Genomic DNA, 18,396 nt, shown 5'->3' with positions numbered 1-18,396 from the left:
AAACATCTTGATTTGATGAAAAAGAAAAGTGCCACTCTAATCCCAACGCATCTCTCCCTCCCTAGCGCACCCAGTACCATCTACATCTACATCTACATTCACTCCTCCTCGTCATCTCCCCCAACCTTGACATCAGGTAGAGCCGCCACCTCTTCAATCTGACTCTTGAATCCCGCGTCCAACTTGCCCACAAGGTCAGCCCGACTACTGGCCAAGTGTCCCATCAATTGTCTAAACTGCTCAAACACCGGAACATCGTCCAGGGGAGACTCGTAGATCAAGTCTTCGTCGTCATCGTCATCCTGGTCCTCTTCCTCGTCGTCCTCGTCGGCACCAGCCCCGCTCAGACCACTGGTGTCGGCGGCGGATGAACCACCGGCAGCACGTGCTGCCTGGGCACGTAGACGAGCGCCTTCCCTGGCGAGGAGCTCGAGGTACTCGTTGTCCTCGTCGCGAATATCGTCCTCGTCGTCGTCCTCATTGACCACCTCGCCCGTAATGTCATCCTCATCGTCGTCGTCCAGCTCGTCCTCAAACGCCTCCTCGGCCTCCTGCTGCTTTCGGATAGCCTCGGGAATGCTCTTCAGGTCCGCCAGGAGCGACTGCAGGATCTGTACCTCCCCAGCACGGATAGCCTGAGGCATCTGCTCTGGCGAGAGGGACAGGACGCTCATGAGTGCAATTGCAGTCACCTTCTTCTCGTGAACGCGAGTGAACTTGGGCACCACGGTTCCCAGAGCCAGAGTGAAGAAGCGCTGCGTAGCGCCCGATCCGCCTAGAGACTCGAGGGTCTGCAGAGTAAGCGAGGCATTGTACACCAGTGCATCCAGGAGCACAAGCACCGACCACTTGCGCAGGGCAGGCGTGGTGTGGGCAGCACCCTCGGCAATGTGTGGCAGGACAGAGGCGACAATGGTGGGCACAGCCTCGTCGACGCTGCCCTTGAGCAGCAGCAGGATGACGTCTGCAAGCCTACAAGCCGAGATCTGATCGCCCAGACTAAGCTGGTCGGAGCTCATAGCCTTCTCGTAGATGCCCAGCAGCAGCCTCCTGTACTCCGCGTTTTCTCTGAAGACGTCTGTGCCGTACGAGACTAGATTGTCAAAGGTGCTGAGCATCTCCGTGAGGTAGTCGATGCCGGCCCCGTTGAGGAAGGACTGACACATCATCTCGAAGATCTTCCACATGCCAGGCGAGATCTTCTTCTGGTAGAAGGTGAGGACATCCAGCAGGTCAAAGGTATCGTCGTACAGCTCGATGGCGTCCTTCTCCAGTGTGAAGGCGACAAGGGGCAGGACAGACTGCTCGAGTTGGGCGAGCATCTCCGGCTTGCCTTCGCAAGACGTCAGGACACTGTAGATGGTTTGCAGAGCGCTAATGGCCGCAAAGATCTTGTCACCCTCGGCGTCGTTGAGGTCATACTCGTGCGTGCCATCAGCAGCCGTCTCACCACTAGCCAGACTGGCCTCTACCAACCTCATGTACGAAGTCTTCATCTGCTCCACCAGCTGCACACTGAAAGGCATCAGCTCCTCGGAGAACTTGTCGACGATCTTGCTCTTGGCCTCGGTCAGGAGGTCCATCTCCAACTCGTCAGAAAGCTTCAGCAGCTCCTGCATCAGGCGAGCAGCATTGGGAGCCATGGCCGCCTGGACCGAGTCGTGGTCGATCAAGGCAGAGATGGCGGCAGCGGCCTCTACACGGATCGGCAACTCTTCCGTGTCCGTAGCACATGACATGACTCCGCTGAAGCAAGACTCGAGTGCAGCTGAGGATCTCCAGGCCATTTGCGAACCGAAAGCTGCGACGAGCCCGCATGCTCTGAAGCGCAGGAATCGATGCGGCGACGTCAGCTCAGGAATGACGTATTGAGCAAAGAACTCCTCAAGCGAGGTGGAGACCTTTTCGTGATTGAGCATAGTCAAGTCCATGGCCTTGCACATGGCCAGTGCCCCACCCTTTTCTGCTGGTGATCGGCTGGCGGGGTAGGCTTGCACGACGGAAGTGACGAACTGCAGCTGAGGCATGAAGGAGGCCTTTGTCCGCTTGGCCACGATGGTGGCGAGGAAAGAGGCAGCGCTGGCGTCTGGGTTACCAAAAGAGTCGATGGCGTCGATGTGAGATCGCACAAAGTCTGAAGGGTCGAGATCCCAAGCCTCCTCATCCTCCGGACGTGTGCAAAGACGAGGGAAGACGAAGCTCTGCACCAGTGTGTTCACATGCGGCTTCAGTAGTGCCCAAGTGGCCTTTGGCTTGACGCATTCCTCGTAGTAGCGGAAGAGGAAGTGGACCTGCTTCTTCGACAGCCAGGTCTCGCCCTTGATGGAAGCCTCGGTTAGACGCAGGTAGGTGGACAAGATCTCGGGAGCAAAGGTGTTGACGAAGCGCTCGGCAAAGGGCTTGTAGCTAGCGAGGTTGGAAGGCAGTTGGGAGGGGTTACCGTAGCGCGAGAAGAGCTTGTTCAAGGTGAAGCAAGCCCACTTCTTGGCCTTGTACCACGGACTGATCTGCCGTTCATCTTCATCCTGAGGCAGCTTGCTGGGATCAATAGGTCTCGAGGCCACCTGCAAGAGGAACTTGCCCCAAGAGACGATGCTCTCATTGGACTGCTGATGCTGGGAGAGCTGCGAGTTGATGGAGCACTTGTACACCTTGAGGATCATGTACACGATGGCTCCGACATCGGGCGAGTCTACCTCGGGGGAAGAGAGGAGCTGGGTACCGGTAGCAAGGATGGTCGGGAAGGTAGCAGCGACTACTGGCTCCATGAGAGCAGAGTCATCGATCCACCTGAGGGGTGAGGGCAAAGTTCGGACCGTCAGCAGCAGCTCCAGATTACCAATAGCTGTACAATTGCCTTTGAAACTCACCTGTACGACCTAACAATTTCCAGCAGAGCCCTAATACCACCATACACCTCTTGGGGCGTATTGCTGTTCACCAGTCTGCCAACATTCTCCATCAGATCTGGCCACTCATTTGGGAAATCAGCCCTAATGACTGTTCCAAGTCCAGCAGCGACGTGGGTCTGCAGCTGAGGTGGACAGGCGACGAGGGTGGGTAGAAGGCGTGCCTTGATCGTAGGACGGTCCTGGGCAGGGATTGCAGGTGGGCCGGAGGAAGCGGTAGATGACGAGGCCTGTCCAGCGCTTTCTTCGACGACCCAGCACCGACGCAGGCGGTTCTTGACATAGCTGTGATGCAAACAGAGAGGGGGGGAATAGTGGAGAGAGACACGCTTGTCAGCTCGACCACGCCTGTACCTTGCATCGCAGCAGCGCCTGCCATCTCTCTCTACCACTGCTCCACTGCTACTCACACTGCGCATGCCAGCCTATTTCCCATATCGGCCTCTGCACTTGCCACAATATCAAGCAGAGCAGCAAGTACTCCCGCCTGTCCCTCAACCTTGCGAAGGTCCAGCTCGGCTTGCATTCGCGCATTGGGATTCGCGTCTAGAGTCGAGGAAAAGATGCTGTACAGGGAGCGTTGTAGATCCATGCTGGGCGATGTTGGGCACCTCTAACAGGTCAAAGGGGAGTTGGGGAGACGAGGTGTGATGGGGAAAAGGAAGAAGAGAAGGGAGGAAATGTGCAAGTGAGCTTCCTCTCTAGTCTAGTTGTGCTTCTGCGTGTGTGTGTGTGTGTGTGTGTGTGTGCGTGCACTCAACCGACACTTTGACCTCAAAATCAAATCCTGGAAGATTCACTCTGCAGGGCACAGGCGGGGCGGGGCGGGGGCACTGCGCGACGACCCGCTCCGACGCGAAGGGGGGGGGGGCGAGCCAGCATAGGCAAGGAGCGTACCGTAGAGAGGAGAGGAGGCAATCATCACCCGAAGAAATCAATATGCGAGGGAATGAATGAACGAATTGCAAGGGACAGTGACGCTCAGACTGGTAGTGGTACATCACACATCACATCTGCGTCACAACATCGCTCACCACAGCCCAGCCCAGCACTGCAGCAGTGCCGACAGCAGCAGTGCCGACAGTCAGCAAGCCATTCACACTTTAGAGAGCACATCGCCCTTCCTCTACAGAAATCGATATATAATCCCACTTTTACATTTCACACTTCAGGTAGCAGTGAGCACTCGACTGAGCTAGCTGGAATAGCATGCTGTGAAAAGAAAAGAGAAGAGAAAGCAGCAAAGGCAAAGGCGAACAAGGGGGGGGGGGAAGATGCAGGAACAAGATCAAGAAAGATTTGACTGGAACCGAAGAGCGGTATGAAATCGATTTCAAGACGAAAAGACGAATAGGATGAGAATGAAAGAAAAAAAGGGGGATGAAAGCGGGCAGGGGGCAGACGGACCGAGAGGAGAGGGAAGAGGGGAGGGTGGAGAGAGGACAAGACCCCCTCTTCGTGGATGGATGTGTATGTAGCCATTGAACGTCGATATTGAGCGAGGAATAGAGGGTGGGGGGGAAAGATAGCTCGAATGTCTATTCGATGCAGTGCAAGAAAAAAATCTAAGCACATATCAACGAGGGGGAGAGGGACGAGTGGACAGCAAGAAGAAGCCAAAACAAGAGTCGTGGTATACTTGAGGAAGTGAGAGATGGAGGAAAGGGATGCCTGTCCGAGGCCCCGTCTTGCCTGAAAGCCAAATTTGCTTGAGTCTTCTTCTATCCTCTTTCTTGCGCCGCCGCATCATATGGGAACGAAAATCTGGTTGACTGGCCAGGCTGCGCCTCGCTCCTCACACCAACGTCATCCCGCCATCCAGCACAGACCGCACATCGACGACCTCGCTCAGGTCCGCCAAGAAGGGACACAAGTCCGTCAGCTCCGTGTCGTGCGGGTCATTGAACCAGCTGCTGATCGGCACCGCATTGTTCGGATGGAAGATGTACGACGCAGGAGAATTGTCGATGATGATGCTCTCCTCGATTGGTCGGCCGATTTGGCTCAGGTCCTTGACGTAATTGCCTCGATGATTGTAGCAACTCTCTCGGAAGAGCCTGTGCCGCACCACTTGGTGGATGTCTAGTATATCCAGCACTGGATCAGCGTACTTGGAGAGAGACGCAGTGAAGACGACGACTTCGTAGATGAGGCCCATCTTGCGCATGAATTCGTCGACACCGGGACGCTTGATGACGTAGACGTTGTGCACTGTGCCTTCAATTTCCACCGGCACAATGAAGTCGGCATTGTTGATCATCTTGAAGCTACTGTGCACCAGCGTCTCGTCCAGATCCAGCACGAGACACTTCCTTCCAGCGTCCCTCTCAGCAAGGGGTTCTAGCAGCGGCCTTGGGTTGCCATTCTCATCCGTCGGGATTCCCATACCGCCCTGAGCGATCAACCGTTGCTCCTCGGTAAGCACATCCTCCTCGTCTTGGTTGATGAAGTCATCTTGACCGGGTGTGGTGACTCCACGGGCCAAGACGCCAGACGGTACCTCGGAGTCTTCTGTACCACTCTCGGACTCATCATCATCCGTGTATTCGTCCGACTCTTCGTCTGAAGTACTCCTTGCATCACCTTGGCTACTGGCAACACCTCTTCTCGAAGGAGTCGGCGTGGGTGTAGCGCTGCCTCCACCGCCGAGAGCGACAAAGGAGCTTCCAGGAGGCACCACAGCTCCGCTCATCACATCACCAGTCTCTTCTCGAGGAAGTTGCGTACCTCCACCAGGTGTGATAGTTCCTGGCGGCGGGGCAATGACACCCGTCTCTGACCGACTCTCCAGAGAGTTGCGAGCAGATGTGGATCCAGGTCGGCCATGATGATGCGTTGCCAGTGTTGTAGCACCAATTGCTCCCCCAATGGCACCAACACCCAGTGCAGCCTTGCCAGGCGGTGAGAGCTTGCTCGCATCTCTTTGCGCCTGCTGCTGCTGTTGTAGTTGCTTCGAAGACGACGCCTTGGACCCATCGGCACGATTGACCCCCGGTCGCTTACCCTTTGCGCCTCCCGCCGTCGCTGCAGATGCAACACCTCCCTCGCGTTGTTTGGCAGCTGATGGTACCTCCTTCAGCTCGATGTTGCCTCCGCTCTTGCTCCCAGATTGGCGCGATGTAGAAGCTACTGAAGAGCTCCCTGCACCATCGTCTGGAGCGACGCTAGAGCATGTCAGCATAGCAACGATCTTCTTGAGTGCAGACGGCTTCTTCTTCTGCTGCTGTTGGCTCGCTGTCGCCGGTGCAGTCCGAGCTGGTGCAGGAGAGGATGAAGTAGTAGCAGCTGGCTTTGCAGTAGCAGAGCTTCCAGTGGCTTTCGTCGTGGTTCCGGAAGAAGGGGCAGGGGCAGGGGCGGCGGGGGCAGGAGCAGCAGATGTGCTGGGGCCTGCAGTTGCGTTTGTAGTGGCGGGTGCTGTAGCCGGAGGTTGACCCTCCTCTTGCGAGGATAGCTGCAGCTTCTGAGCGGCTTCAGTCATGTCCTGTTCTGTCGACCGCCGAGAATCCGACTCCTGCATCGTCGCAGCTGCATCTGTCTCCCCTACACCAGCAGCGCCTGGCGTGGTTGCGGGCACTGTGTTCACACTTTGCGATCCTTCTGGTGCGGAGGCAGCAGGCAGTCCAACGGCTGCGCCGGTGAGAGCAGGAGCCGCTCGAGCGACAGAGCTGTCGTCATTTGAGGCGGCGTTGCCGCTGCCTGTGCCGCTAGCAGACGCAACGGCAGGAACAGCAGCGGCGGCAGCTGTAGTACCCTCTCCTTCAGTCGTGCCCTTGGCAACGTCGCCTGCTCCAGTACCTTCCCCTTCAGTCGTCACCCGGGGTGTCCTCCTCTTCTTTTTCTTTTTGCGAGGTTGCTCAGCGGTCGACTCTCCTGTCGCTGCAGCTGGCGCTTGTGTCGATGTAGAATGAACCGTCTGCTGAGCTGCTGCCTTGGCCGTGCCGCTCTTAGCCACTCTGGTGGGCTTGGCTGGTCCTGCTCCTGCCCGATTGGCAAATGCTGCACTACCTCCAGCTACCTGACCTGGTTGTACTTGAGTGATGACCGAGGCGAGCGGGTCGGCCGCCTTCGAGGAGCTCGAAGGGGCTGCATTACCGGACCCTGACATTGTATTGGAGGATGTCAGAGGGATCGAGGGTGATGAAAGGAAGATATTTCAAGGGTCGAGTGTGTAGGACTGCGTCGAAGCAGGCAAGACTACCGTGAATGATACCAAGCGCTGGCTGAAAGGGAGGCAGAGGTATGCGTGCAATCGATCAACACAAAGTGTGACCGGGGTATAAGATGTTGCTTTGCTTGTGTGTATCTCTTGGGTATTGTGAAGGTGGAACAATACGGCGTGTTGCTACGGTAGACTCAATGCAGGGCTGGATGGCAAGGAGGACACTTGAATGGCACCAAAGGCAGGTAAAGACCGTGTGTTGAGAGATTGCTCCGTCGAGCAGCGGGGGGGAGGGAGAGGAGGGAGGAAAAAGGGGAGGGCAAGGCGAGGTGATGCAGAGGACGCTTGTCGTCTGGGTTGCCTAGCCTACGGCTTGATGCAGGTGGTGAACACAATGGAGATGACCAGGTGCCGAATGATGGGTCGAGATGTGTGCTGCTGTCGATGAAACGAGCAGGTCCTGTAGACTTGAGGGTGCTGTAGTCCGAATGTGCTGTAATGCTACGTCTTGTAGATGCACCGGTGAACACGCAGGCAGGTATCCGGCAGGTGATAACGGGGAAGGGTCCTCGCTGACCAGTGAGAGGGATTATGCAAGGGGTATGAGCAAGGGAAGCCAAGGTGAGCCTTGAAGGTATGCGTGGTTTGATGAAGCGTCGAGGAGGGACGTACGTCGGAGTGGTATGTCGGGGGTATGTGTGATGGTGGTGATGAGGCGAGGTGCGGGGACAAAGTGTCGAAGGTCCAAGGTACGCGCCGGCGGAGAGGGATGAAAGAAGAAGGAAGCCACAAGGGAGAAGCTCCGTTGCTTTTGTCTGACAGACAGACCACGAGGCGGGCGGTTGCTGTTGCTACCACGTCCTTGAGCCAGAGGGGGTGGACAGGAGAGGAGGAAGCAGAGGAAGCGAAGCAGAGAGGGAGAGAGAGAGAGAGGGCGGAGCCGAGGTCAGGGGAAAGAGGCAGGACAAAGCCGAGGAGAGGAGGGGGGAAAAGGTATACGGCAGGGAGAAGCGCCAAGGAGAGAGGCGCGGAGAAGGGAAAGGGGGTCAGAGGGGAGGGAGAGGGGGGAACAGGAAGCAAGGAGATGGGGAAGAGGGTATAGGGAAGGGTCAGTACGCACGCTGCTCGCACAGAAGGAGGAGGAGGGCTGGTGGTAGAGGGGCCAGTCCAATCGGGCCCAGGCGGGCGTGTGGGCGGGCGTGCGAGCGACGAAGGAAGGGTGGGGCGCACACACGCTCCGCCTCGAGGGAGCGGAGATGAGCAGGCGCAGGCAGCGTGGCGCGGCGCCGGGCCAAACAAGCACCCTGGCCGCCCACTCACCCGACTCACCCTTCCTCGCACAGCACCAACAGCACCTCGTCAGTCTGCCCGCTTCACCCACCCACCCACCCCTCTCCGGCGCTGCAAACGTCGTCGCCGGGTTGCTGCTTCCATGAGAAGACAAGAGGGGGCGAAAGGGAGGCAAGAGGGGCAAAATGGAGAGACAGCTCAGGCTTCCGCGAGCAACCAAGCGGGCGAGTGTGCAGGCCCAACCGTGTCCCTCGGATATGAAGGCGCAAAAAGTCGAAGCAGAGGAGGAGTGGTCTAAAATAAATCAAAAATCCCTACGGACCAGCGCCACGCCTTATCGGTCCGGGCCAGTCAGAGCACACACGCTCACCATTCACCTTCTCCGAGATGATCGTCAGAGAGAGTGTTTCTTTGCCCGGTGTATTGAGCCGGAGAGGCGGGGGTGAGGCGGCAGGATATAGACGCTAGCCAAAGACGGAATGTCACCAACAGCGACGACCTAGTGCGAATTCACGACAATCAGGCCTCCCCTGTGAGGACCTTCCTCCAATTTCCCATCGCCAAAGGAGCAGGACATGACAGTACAGGGGTGTTGACTAATTGATCGCCTCTCCTCTTCGGCGAGACATCGGAAAGGAAGAAGGACAGCAATCGAGAATAGCAGAGGATGCGGATGTATTGCTGTGAAGTTAGACAACCACGCGACCTGTAGCGTGGGAGCATCGAGGGAACAGGCTGCTGAAATGCAGAAAGGGAGAAGCAGCGTCCCTTTAACCTGTTGGAATGACAGTATGAGGCGTCGTCCATCACCTCACACCAAGTCGATGGATAGCATGTCGATCAGCAGCAGCATCGTCGGAGCATACCATTCTTTGCCGGATCTTACGAGGGTCACCTCGGATCGGCGGGTATCTAACAGGGATGCACCTCGGCTGTATCGTGCCCTTCCCACGGCCGTGCACTTGTTGCTCTGTGAAGCTCCACTCGGTCTGGGAACCGCCTCTCCGCCGAGCCTACCATTGCCTGTAGCCGCGGCATTCCTCACCGGCACTCGGCAGAGAAGGTGAACCCGACCGGTTGACTGTATCGCGAGTAATAGCGGCCGTTCATGCGGAGGCTCGGGCTGAGGATTGACCTCGACAGGCACGGGCCAAGAACAGGAGTGCCGTCCTGTTCTTGAAGGTCCTGCTCGCTCTGGTAGAGAAAGTGGTCGGTGCGGCTGCGAGTCTTCTGGCCGAGGTGTACTGCCATGCCTCGTCGGCCACGAGGGATGCTGCTGTGGTTCTGATTGTCCGCCTGTCCGCCTGTCCATCTCACTCCGCGTGTCGCTTGGCCCCTGCCGCCTCGCGCTGGCTGCTGGGCTCAGGGCCAGTGCCCGGGTGCCCTCCACGCCTCGTTCAGCCCACGCTCCCGCTCTCGGGACACATTGGTGCAACACCTTTACCTCGACCCTCGCTCTCCCTCGCCCTCGTACCTTTACCCGCAACAGCCTCCATCACTTACACAGCTACTCCAACCTACTTCAGTCCATATCGCATACCACTCGCATCACATCTCATCTCATCATCTGCTGCTGAGCTCCTCGCTCTCTCTCTCTCTCCACCTCAGTGTCCGCTCGAGGTCCGAGCACACTTCGCCAAGCTCAGACCACCGTTCCAGTTGCAGCCCTCACAGAGCCAGGCAGGCTCCCTTGCTACTTGGTAGCCACTCTTCTCGCACCATCTCATAGTGATCCGCGCTTTCCCTTGCGGTCATTGCCGACATGCTTCCAGCGCAGAGGAACAAGGTCGACATCAATGTGAGTAAGATCGGCACCAAGGAGCGATTGAGCCTACATTTGGATGCTGAGCAGCGCTGCTATGCCTGTCCAATCTTGCTCCTTCCCCGCAGTCCCTCACGGAAGAGGAGCAGAAGCTCTTCCGCCTGTACGGCAAGCTACCTCAGAGGAAAGACCTTCTGGGCAACAAGCTCAAGGTGAGTCTAGCCAGTCCAGCTCCTGGGATAATCCTTCAGCTCAGCTGACTGCGACTCCTCTCCTGCTCTCTTTCGCTCGCTCACCCACTTTGTAGGAGCGCAAGTACTTTGACTCTGGAGACTACGCCCTGTCCAAGGCGGGTAAAGCGCCCCAGCAGTCCGTAGGCACTGCCATCCCCAATCCCGAGACGATTCCTCACGCGAGCACCGTCTCCTCTCCTCCTACGTCCAATGCCATGCCTGCCGGCTCTCCCACGGGCACCGCCAGTACCCTTCACAATGGCAATGGCCAATCCCCCTTTGGATCCGGAGTGGCAGCTCAGGGTGGAGTAGGCGTAGGTGCTGGCCAGCCTGGTCAGGGTGCAAGCGGCGCTTCGAGCATCCCCATTAGTGTGCCCGGATCGATGGCAAGCAGGCAGGGACCCACGGCGGGATCTTTCCCTACTGCGACCGGTATGGCGGGAAGTCCCTCTGGTAAAGAGGGAAGTAGTCTGGGGAGGGAAGAGGTAAAGGCAGAGGATGCAATGGAAGAGTAGGTGGTGGAGGGTAGCGTGGTGCACATAGCAGGACGGGCTCAGAAGGTACGCAGAGCAAGGTCTCGGGAGCGGTAATTACTCTTTTGGCAAGCACATGTTTCGAAGCATTCTTTCCCACTACTATCATCAAGGCGGATCAGGACAGGCGGGCGTCTAGGCATTGGCGCTTCAGCTGGACTCCCCCAGAGGCTCCTGCTCCTCTTCTTTGGATCTAAACAATTACGTGGTCTCTGGTCTTCCCCTCGACAGAGCGATTGTTCCTACTGTCGAGCTTCACTCAGGCACACACGCAAGTATTCCCTGCTCCCACTCCTAGCGATGTCCTGAGACGGCCATGCAAGTTCAAAGGACCAGCGGGACATGCAAACGATGCCTGTCGAGGAGCTATGGAGGAGGTGGGGTCATGATCGGGTCTCAATGTCAGCGTCGATGTCGGAATATCTGTAGTGTCAGGGGCATCACTTTCTCTCCCTCTCTCTCTCTCGCTCGCTCGCTCGCTCTCCTTTCATTGGTTTCGATCGTTGTCGCTCTCAGAATCTAAATCAGATATCAAAGAAGTGTAGAGAGAAGCCGTGTGCATGATCCTGGCCCGGGGCGTCTCTTTGTATGGTTGCGCAGAACCCATTGCTTGTGGATGAGTCAGTAAGGACGACGACGACGACGTTGGAGTGAGCCTGGTAGAGTAGCCCTAGCCGTATCCACTCCCTGGCTGTGTGAGGCAGCGGGCGGCGGCGGCAGGGTGCGCCTTTGCCCTTGAGTGGCTGGCTGGGTCCCCCGCGGCCGCCGCACGGACTCCCTTGCGAGGGGGGCGCTGCCCTTCTTCCCGGGCCAGCAACGGACGACAGACAGCACTGCCCGCAACGCTGCACCACTCATACTTCATACCATTCGTTCCTCTCTAGGCCCCACACACACCCTCTTACTCACAGCGAACATAGCATAGCATATATACCCACCGACCAAGTAGAGGATACCAGATCACTTGCCAACACGGTCATTCAGTCTTGAGCTGCTCTCACCCCATACCTGTCTCTCACAGACCATGACCACCCCTTCCCTCGCACCCCTCTCTCTACCCCTGACTATCACCACCAAATTCTGGCCCTCCTCCCCCACCTACCCTTCTTACCGCTCCTCTCTCTCCCACCTCTTCTCCCTTCTCCAAGATGGGATAGACGAAAGCGCTTCCATCTCCTCTTTCGTAAGGGAATTCGTAGCTGCCCAACGAGAATTTGTGCAGAACCTAGAGAGGGCTGGAGCTGCTAGTGGTAATGGCAACGGGAGTGGGAGTGGGGCGAGGGAAAAGACGAAGGAGATCTTCAAGGGCTCACGGAGAGCTTCCAACAGCTCCAACGCAGGCTCCTTAGGCTCCTCCTCTACCTCCTCTTCGTCGAGCAGAAGCGTCACCCTACAAGCTCTGCAAACCTCGACTCTTGCGCCACTCATCGCATCTCATGCACAGGCTGTGCAGGCATTGGAGAGCAAGATACTCGAGCCATTCACAGAGTGGAGCGCGGAACACACCGAGAGGATTAGGAGAAATTGGGCACTAGTGGAGGGGTGGCTTGATGCTTTTGAAGAGGGACAGGACGAAGTGAGTTGCTTTGCATAGCGGGAGGTCGGATACGAGATCAAACGACTCACATCGGTTTCTTCGTCCCCCGTTCTTGATACAGCTGGATCGCCTGAGGAGCAATTATGAGAGCAAATGCAGACAGGCCGATGAGGCAGAAGACGACGCTAGGTTCTCTGGAGTAGACGTCAACGAGTGGTTCTCAGGGGCCAGTCAAGTCACCGAAGAGCCAGCAGCCACCAGGGCTGCTCCGAGCGATGTCAAAGATGCCGAGTCTGCCGCCGTGCCTCACGAGCGCAAAGACTCTGCAGAGACGGATACAACTCACGTCGAGGGAGCCGAAGCAGATGAAGATGGACTGGACCCTGTCAAGCTAGAGAGACGCCGAACCCTACGCAAGCAATTCGGCTTTACTTCGCGAGCCACTTCGGGTAGTGAGCCCAAAACCGCTGCTGCATCGGAAGAAAAGGGACTCGAGCAATCCCCCTCAGCAAAGAAGTCGGCTGCGCCTAAAACCATCTCGTCTGCCCTCAACTCGGCACTGTCTGCTCCTGCTCTGCAGGGCATCAGGGATCGTCTGGCTGCTGCTGCTGGAACTGCGGGCGGTATCGCCGAGAAGTGGAAGCGTCTCCGTACCGAAGCAGATAGGCTGGAAGGGGAATACCTCGCCAAGGCTCGCAGACTGGACACTCTCCGCTGCCGCATGGAAGATGCCATCTCCGACGTCTTTGCCGTCGTGCAGCGACTGGAAATGGATAGACTCGTGGCTGTGAAGAGTGTCGTCAAGGACTACATCGATGCTGCACGTATTCTCAACCCTGCCGTGGTAGACAGCTTGGCGCCCTTCTTCAAGTCGTACGAGCCTCGTGCCATCATGAGTAGAATGATCGCGACCGCCTCCACGGGCGCATACAGACCGCAAGTCGAAGTCTTCCACCCTTTCTACCACGATGAAGAGGAGGGAGAAGCGGGGAGTCATCAGTCCCCTGCTGTAGCGCACGGCACTGGGTGGGCAGGCTTTGGCATGTGTCTCGATGTCCGAGCTAGGACCGAGATGCTGCACAAGCAAGAGAGTCTGATGGACGCGGTTACAAGCCCCTCTTCTGCTACTTCTCCTTCTCCCAAGGCCACCGTGACACTGCCTCTAGTGTTTTCGTACCTCCTCTCCTCCCTCGAGCAAGCCTACTCCAACGATGCCCTCTGGCCCGTTCGCTCAGACTCAGAGGATGCCCAATCGTCCCTGAGTGTCGCCAAGCGCAAGAGCTGGCTGTACGACGTCTCTCTCCGCTCTGGCCATGCGTGCCGCGAAGCAATCATCGCTCACATGGTCTCCTCTTCCCATCCGGGGGCCGAACTAGGTGCCGGTCTGCAGACTGTCCTCGACAGGTTCGACCCGCCGACAAAGGTCATGACGCTCAAGCTTTGGCTGGCCGAACTGTCTGGTGCTCCTGACCATGGAGCAGAAGGCGGCGACTTTGGAGTGGGAGGTGGCGTGTCGGGAGGAAGTCTGGTACCAGAAGAGAATTGGTACCTCATTGAGAGCTTGTACAAGGCGGCTGAGAGCGTTGAGATGCGATGGCGCAAGGAGAAGCTGGCTAAGGGCAAGGGAAAAGATTCAGAGCTTGCCCCACCAGGTGGCGAGAAAGAGTCGCGTGAGCCCCCGTTGGAGCTTGATGACGCTATTAAGGATGAGATCAGAAGGGGCGTCTTGGAGGACTTGACGGTGGTGCTGGGCAAGCTGAGCGTTATCCATCTGACGGTGCTGGACAGTCTGATTCTGCATCTAAGGAGGTGAGTCACCCCATGCGAGGCCCCGAGCAGGCCATCTCGATTGTGATGCTAACAGCTCCTCTCTCCGCCAGCCTGATTTCCTCCACGCACACCGCCCTCGAGGCAGACCCGACCTACATCAACAAGCTCGCCCTCTCTCTCGGGCCCTTTGTGCTCCGTCCAGCCAAGAGCACTCCTCTGGCGCTCCTCTCTCCCGTACCCACACTCCTGCTAGTGGACCTCATTACGTCGTATAATGAGCTCCTGCCGCCCGCACTGAGACGCAAGAAGGAGCGCGAGGCCAACAGAGTCCAAGTTCAGGGACAGGGAAACGAGACGCTTGAGAGGAGTCTACCTAAGCCCATCAGAAAGAGGACCAAGCCTATTGATAGGAGGGTGAGACGATCCCAATTGTCTGGAATGGGAATGAGCACTTCGGGATTTGACGTCCCGCCGGCAATGCCTATCAGGAGCGCATCTGGCTCTGAGAAGGCCGTCCCTCCTATTCCATCAACACGTACTCCACCAAAACTCACGACAGACACGACTTTCCTCCGACCGCAGCGCGGGAGTGGCCACGGTACTGGCACTGGGACCGAAGAAGACGAAGAAGATACGCCCACGCCGATTGCACAGAGACTCTTTGGATCACTCAAGGGGGGAGCGGCTGCAGCCATTGCTGCTGCTTCTTCTGCTGCTGGCGGTAATGGCGATGGCAGTGCTAGTGCTGCTCCCTCGAGCAATTTGACCGTCAGCACCCTCGTAGAGCCCAGCGGGGGAAGCAGCAATGGTGGTAGCGACTATGGGACCCCAACGGAGGAAGTGACCGATAAGCGGCTCGAGGCACAGATCCCTGGAAGTTTACCTGCTGCTGCTGTTGGTGGTAGTGGTACTTCCTCGACTTCGGACGGCGCATCGCACCCAAGCGAAGCAGTAGCAGGGACTGCGCACGAGCTTCAAGCTGCCGCACCATCGACGTCCGCGCCTGCAGCGGCTCCGCCGCTCGCGGGAGTCGCGAGTATACCGACGGATCCTGCTCCTGCTCCTGCTCCAGAAGTCACCTCTCCCTCTCCCTCTCGTTCTCCTTCTGCCGCGCCCGCACGCACGAGCACGCCTCCAAGCAACAGCGCAAGCACCGAGAAGCCCCTCTCGAACGTTGCCCGTCTCTCACGGCAATTCGGCAGTCCCTCTCTCCCTTCTCACCCTTCTCCAGGTGCTGGCACCGCTAGTGGGATAGGATCTGGGGCAGGAGGCATGGTCCCTTCGAGGAGTGGAGCGGTTAGGGGGCCGAGGAGCGCGGCGGGACCTAGGCCGATGGGTGGAGCTGGAGGTGGAGGAGGGGCATGAAGGAGAAGAGGGGAAGACGAGAGGGAGGACAAGGCTGGACGTCTTGTTCCCCTCTTTGCTCCCAGGAGTGGGGAGATGTCCCGTGGAGAGTTGTGAAGTGAAGTTCAGAATATTCGATTCGATGCGAATTAAATCAAGTCAAGTTTATCCTCTCTTCTCAATGACTCAAAAAGTGTGCGTTGCTATGCACTGCTCATTCGCTAGTGGTGAGGTCCATTCGGGCCGACTGGTAACCTTTGTCATTCCTCTTTCTCTTTCGTCCTCACATCGACACTTGTCACGTTGAATCGAAGGAAGACACGCTCAAGATACTGCAGGCATCCTCCCCTTCTCCTTCCCCTTCTCCTTCCCCTTCTCCTTTGCCTTCCCCTTCCCTCTCCTGCCGCTCTCCCTTTTGATCTTCGTACTCTGCTTCCCGCTGCTGGTCCGGCACTTGATGATGCGAAAAAGTTGAAGGGAGCGAGCCGTTGGTCGCAATTGTGGAGAAAGAATACTCTTGAGAATTCCACATCGCCTCTCTAGAGGTCCAGGTCGAGGTTGAAGTCGAGATCGAGATCGAGATCGAGGTCGGATCGTCTTCAGTTGAATTCAAGTGTAGATCCGAGTGTGGGTTCAGGTCTGAGGGTAAGCCTGAGCCTGAGCCCAAGTGGTCTTCTGCACTCGCATCCGCACCTGCATCTGAGATGCTCAGTAGAGAAGGGGTTGGGGATGCAGGACTGGGCGCAGAGGAGATGCTCAAGAGGGAGTCTGTGGACAAGACAATGAGACCTCTAGCTGCCCTCGGGAGAGGACCTAGCCCAGGTGAGTCTTGTGCGCTTGCTCTCCCGCTATCGCTGTCACTCTCATCGATGTCAATCAGCTCGCCCTCGCTAGCACTGTGCATGACAAAGCTTCCCACCGTCGGAACTCTGAGGTTTGGTCCGCTCTGCTCCCTCTCAGCAGAGCCATCGTCTCTCGTACCTCCTGTGCTATCCGGCATGGGGTCGATTGGCACGCTGGCGCTGCGAAGACGGCCCATAGGTGCGGCTAGTGGTTGCAGTGTAGGCTACGAGCAAACGAGTCGCGCGGCCGGAATTTGTGAGTCTGAGAAGCTCCTCTGGGCTGCACGATCTAGCTCATTACTCACAAGGATTGCCTCGGCAGGATAGGCCGCTCTGTCCACTTTGCGCAGCAGCTCCAAAATTGAAGCGGGCGAGACCAGTGACCTACGCATTGAGTGGTGCATGAAGGTGTCTTTCGCAGATGGTGCCTCGACGGGTACATTTGTCCCTGCAGACGTACCGTTTGAGAGGTTGAGAATGGTCGACAGAGATGTGCTGAGGTAGCCGAAGCTCACTTGGAGCTCTGCTCGTCGCTACAGGCGCAATTAGTGTGAGCGTCTGCAGTCTGACTACTTCCCATCATCGCAGACCATTCGGCCTTGCACACACCTGACCCGCCTCACCTTGATGCAAGCAGCATTGAATCTTTCGCTATACCCGATGATCAGATGCTTCTTGACGAATTTGCTCATGGCATCGGACAGTAGAGCACGCAGGACTTGAGGCAGGTGAGTTGAGGAGCAGATGCAGTCGTACAGCCCTACGATGGACAGAGTATATGCAGTCACAGGCCCAGTGAGGAACAATGGAGGCATCAATGTTGGAGATGTCAGTATGCGACAAAGTAGATGCATGCTAGCATCAGGCGCGTACGATGTCCTGCTCCTGTGTCAGCGGCATTGGTAAGGCCTCTCCATTGTAGATGGAGACCGATGTGTGTCCTAGCTGATGTCAAAGTCTCGTTCGCAGCAGTCGTGGACGCTCCCGACTGGGGTTGCTTCAGAGTTACTAGTGGTAGGAACGGGCGCGCATCTCAGTTCCCGGCGCAGCGACCGCGTCCGCTCCGCTTTTCGGACACACTAATGATACGCTGTGACGACGTCGTCAGCTCAATCGTATCCAGTCTCAAAGCTGCTCTATTCTGCTTGATGGGAGATTCGTGAGTCAGCAAGGGAGTGATTGCAATGGTCGATCTCATCTCGGAACTGTCCGACCTTGTTGAAGAAGTCTTGCACCAAGCGCATCACCTCTGACGCAGCTAGCACTTCCGCCGGCACTGTCCTGATCACGCTGCTTCGTCTTCCCCTTTCTGTCCCAACAATGGAAGAGGTGAGGGCGATGCGTAGAGAGTCACTCGATGCGACATGGTGATGTGTTGTGATGCAAGTGAGACGATGGGAGCGGCTGGCAGTATGGCAAGTCTGTGTGCTGGTAGTGGCACGGGGTGGGTGGGTAGTGGAGTGTGAGGGTTCATCTTCGGACTGATTGCTCTTCTGGCTGCTCATGACAGACGGCGAGGGGGCAGCGATGCACTCAGATGATAGAGAGAGGAAGGCAGACGACGCTGTGGGAGGAGTGTCAGGCACAGGCGGTCCATGATTTGTTCCATGGTTTGTGGCCTTGCGCGCTGCGAGCATCCTTTGATCGTCCGTACGTTGTTGGCGGTGCCATGCGCACGGCTCATCGGGCGAGGCGTACGGGCACTTTCCAGGCGCACGGCAAGGGGCACCCAGCATCAGATCTGGGTGTCTGTGTCTGTAGTGGACATTCACTACCGTGGGCCTGACTTCCCCCCACCCACCCACGATGATCGAAGCAACATCCCCCGGTGACTGCGGCTGAAGCAATGCTGTGCTGAGCCTCGCTTGGGGTCGACTGCAGTGCAGAACCTGTCCCTTGCTCTGGTAGCGAGGCTGGCCCCGACTCCCCTCCTGTGCATCTCGCCTGGGTGCGTGTGCTTGTGTGCTTGTGTGTGTTTCCGCGCCGCGCCGCCCCGCGTGTGAGTGTGTGGGTGAGC

The 18,396-nt window shown here is 57.4% G+C and overlaps 7 protein-coding genes across 7 annotated transcripts; 2 read left to right on the top strand and 5 right to left on the bottom strand.

Moving 5' to 3' along the window:
- Position 1: 1 nt before the first annotated feature.
- Positions 2-3,658, bottom strand: BCV69DRAFT_295581 (ARM repeat-containing protein). Its single transcript, XM_025493915.1, has 3 exons — positions 3,320-3,658; positions 2,871-3,194; positions 2-2,790 (listed from the first exon to the last, which is right to left on the bottom strand). Exons 1-3 carry the CDS (start codon positions 3,499-3,501, stop codon positions 99-101), a joined length of 3,198 nt encoding a protein of 1,065 aa, XP_025345076.1. The 5' UTR covers positions 3,502-3,658; the 3' UTR covers positions 2-98.
- Positions 3,569-3,990, bottom strand: BCV69DRAFT_88378 (hypothetical protein). The gene has a single exon (XM_025495604.1). The coding sequence runs from the start codon at positions 3,908-3,910 to the stop codon at positions 3,611-3,613; it is 300 nt and encodes a 99-aa protein (XP_025345075.1). The 5' UTR covers positions 3,911-3,990; the 3' UTR covers positions 3,569-3,610.
- A 714-nt stretch (positions 3,991-4,704) lies between these two features.
- On the bottom strand, positions 4,705-5,601 carry BCV69DRAFT_253590 (NIF-domain-containing protein; the record flags this gene model as incomplete). Its single annotated transcript, XM_025490527.1, has 1 exon — positions 4,705-5,601. The coding sequence occupies one exon, from the start codon at positions 5,599-5,601 to the stop codon at positions 4,705-4,707; it is 897 nt and encodes a 298-aa protein (XP_025345074.1).
- Positions 5,602-9,839: 4,238 nt separating this feature from the next.
- On the top strand, positions 9,840-11,367 carry BCV69DRAFT_285503 (Endosulfine-domain-containing protein). The gene is made up of 3 exons (XM_025493412.1): positions 9,840-10,156; positions 10,249-10,332; positions 10,428-11,367. The coding sequence occupies exons 1-3, from the start codon at positions 10,121-10,123 to the stop codon at positions 10,866-10,868; spliced, it is 561 nt and encodes a 186-aa protein (XP_025345073.1). The 5' UTR covers positions 9,840-10,120; the 3' UTR covers positions 10,869-11,367.
- Positions 11,368-11,737: 370 nt separating this feature from the next.
- BCV69DRAFT_285502 (hypothetical protein) lies at positions 11,738-15,712 on the top strand. Its single transcript, XM_025493411.1, has 3 exons — positions 11,738-12,462; positions 12,545-14,232; positions 14,304-15,712. The coding sequence occupies exons 1-3, from the start codon at positions 11,911-11,913 to the stop codon at positions 15,556-15,558; spliced, it is 3,495 nt and encodes a 1,164-aa protein (XP_025345072.1). The 5' UTR covers positions 11,738-11,910; the 3' UTR covers positions 15,559-15,712.
- A 123-nt stretch (positions 15,713-15,835) lies between these two features.
- Positions 15,836-17,203, bottom strand: BCV69DRAFT_315036 (hypothetical protein; the record flags this gene model as incomplete). Its single annotated transcript, XM_025495167.1, has 3 exons — positions 17,003-17,203; positions 16,685-16,912; positions 15,836-16,603 (listed from the first exon to the last, which is right to left on the bottom strand). The coding sequence occupies exons 1-3, from the start codon at positions 17,192-17,194 to the stop codon at positions 15,836-15,838; spliced, it is 1,188 nt and encodes a 395-aa protein (XP_025345071.1). The 5' UTR covers positions 17,195-17,203.
- Positions 17,204-17,322: 119 nt separating this feature from the next.
- On the bottom strand, positions 17,323-18,172 carry BCV69DRAFT_88285 (hypothetical protein). The gene is made up of 2 exons (XM_025495603.1): positions 17,594-18,172; positions 17,323-17,520 (listed from the first exon to the last, which is right to left on the bottom strand). Exons 1-2 carry the CDS (start codon positions 18,113-18,115, stop codon positions 17,413-17,415), a joined length of 630 nt encoding a protein of 209 aa, XP_025345070.1. The 5' UTR covers positions 18,116-18,172; the 3' UTR covers positions 17,323-17,412.
- Between the last annotated feature and the right edge of the window lie 224 nt (positions 18,173-18,396).

The sequence above is a fragment of the Pseudomicrostroma glucosiphilum genome (assembly GCF_003144135.1).
Source record: "Pseudomicrostroma glucosiphilum strain MCA 4718 unplaced genomic scaffold BCV69scaffold_19, whole genome shotgun sequence".
In the NCBI taxonomy this organism is placed as follows: domain Eukaryota; kingdom Fungi; phylum Basidiomycota; class Exobasidiomycetes; order Microstromatales; family Microstromataceae; genus Microstroma; species Microstroma glucosiphilum.
This window is presented reverse-complemented; position numbering and strand designations above follow the sequence as displayed.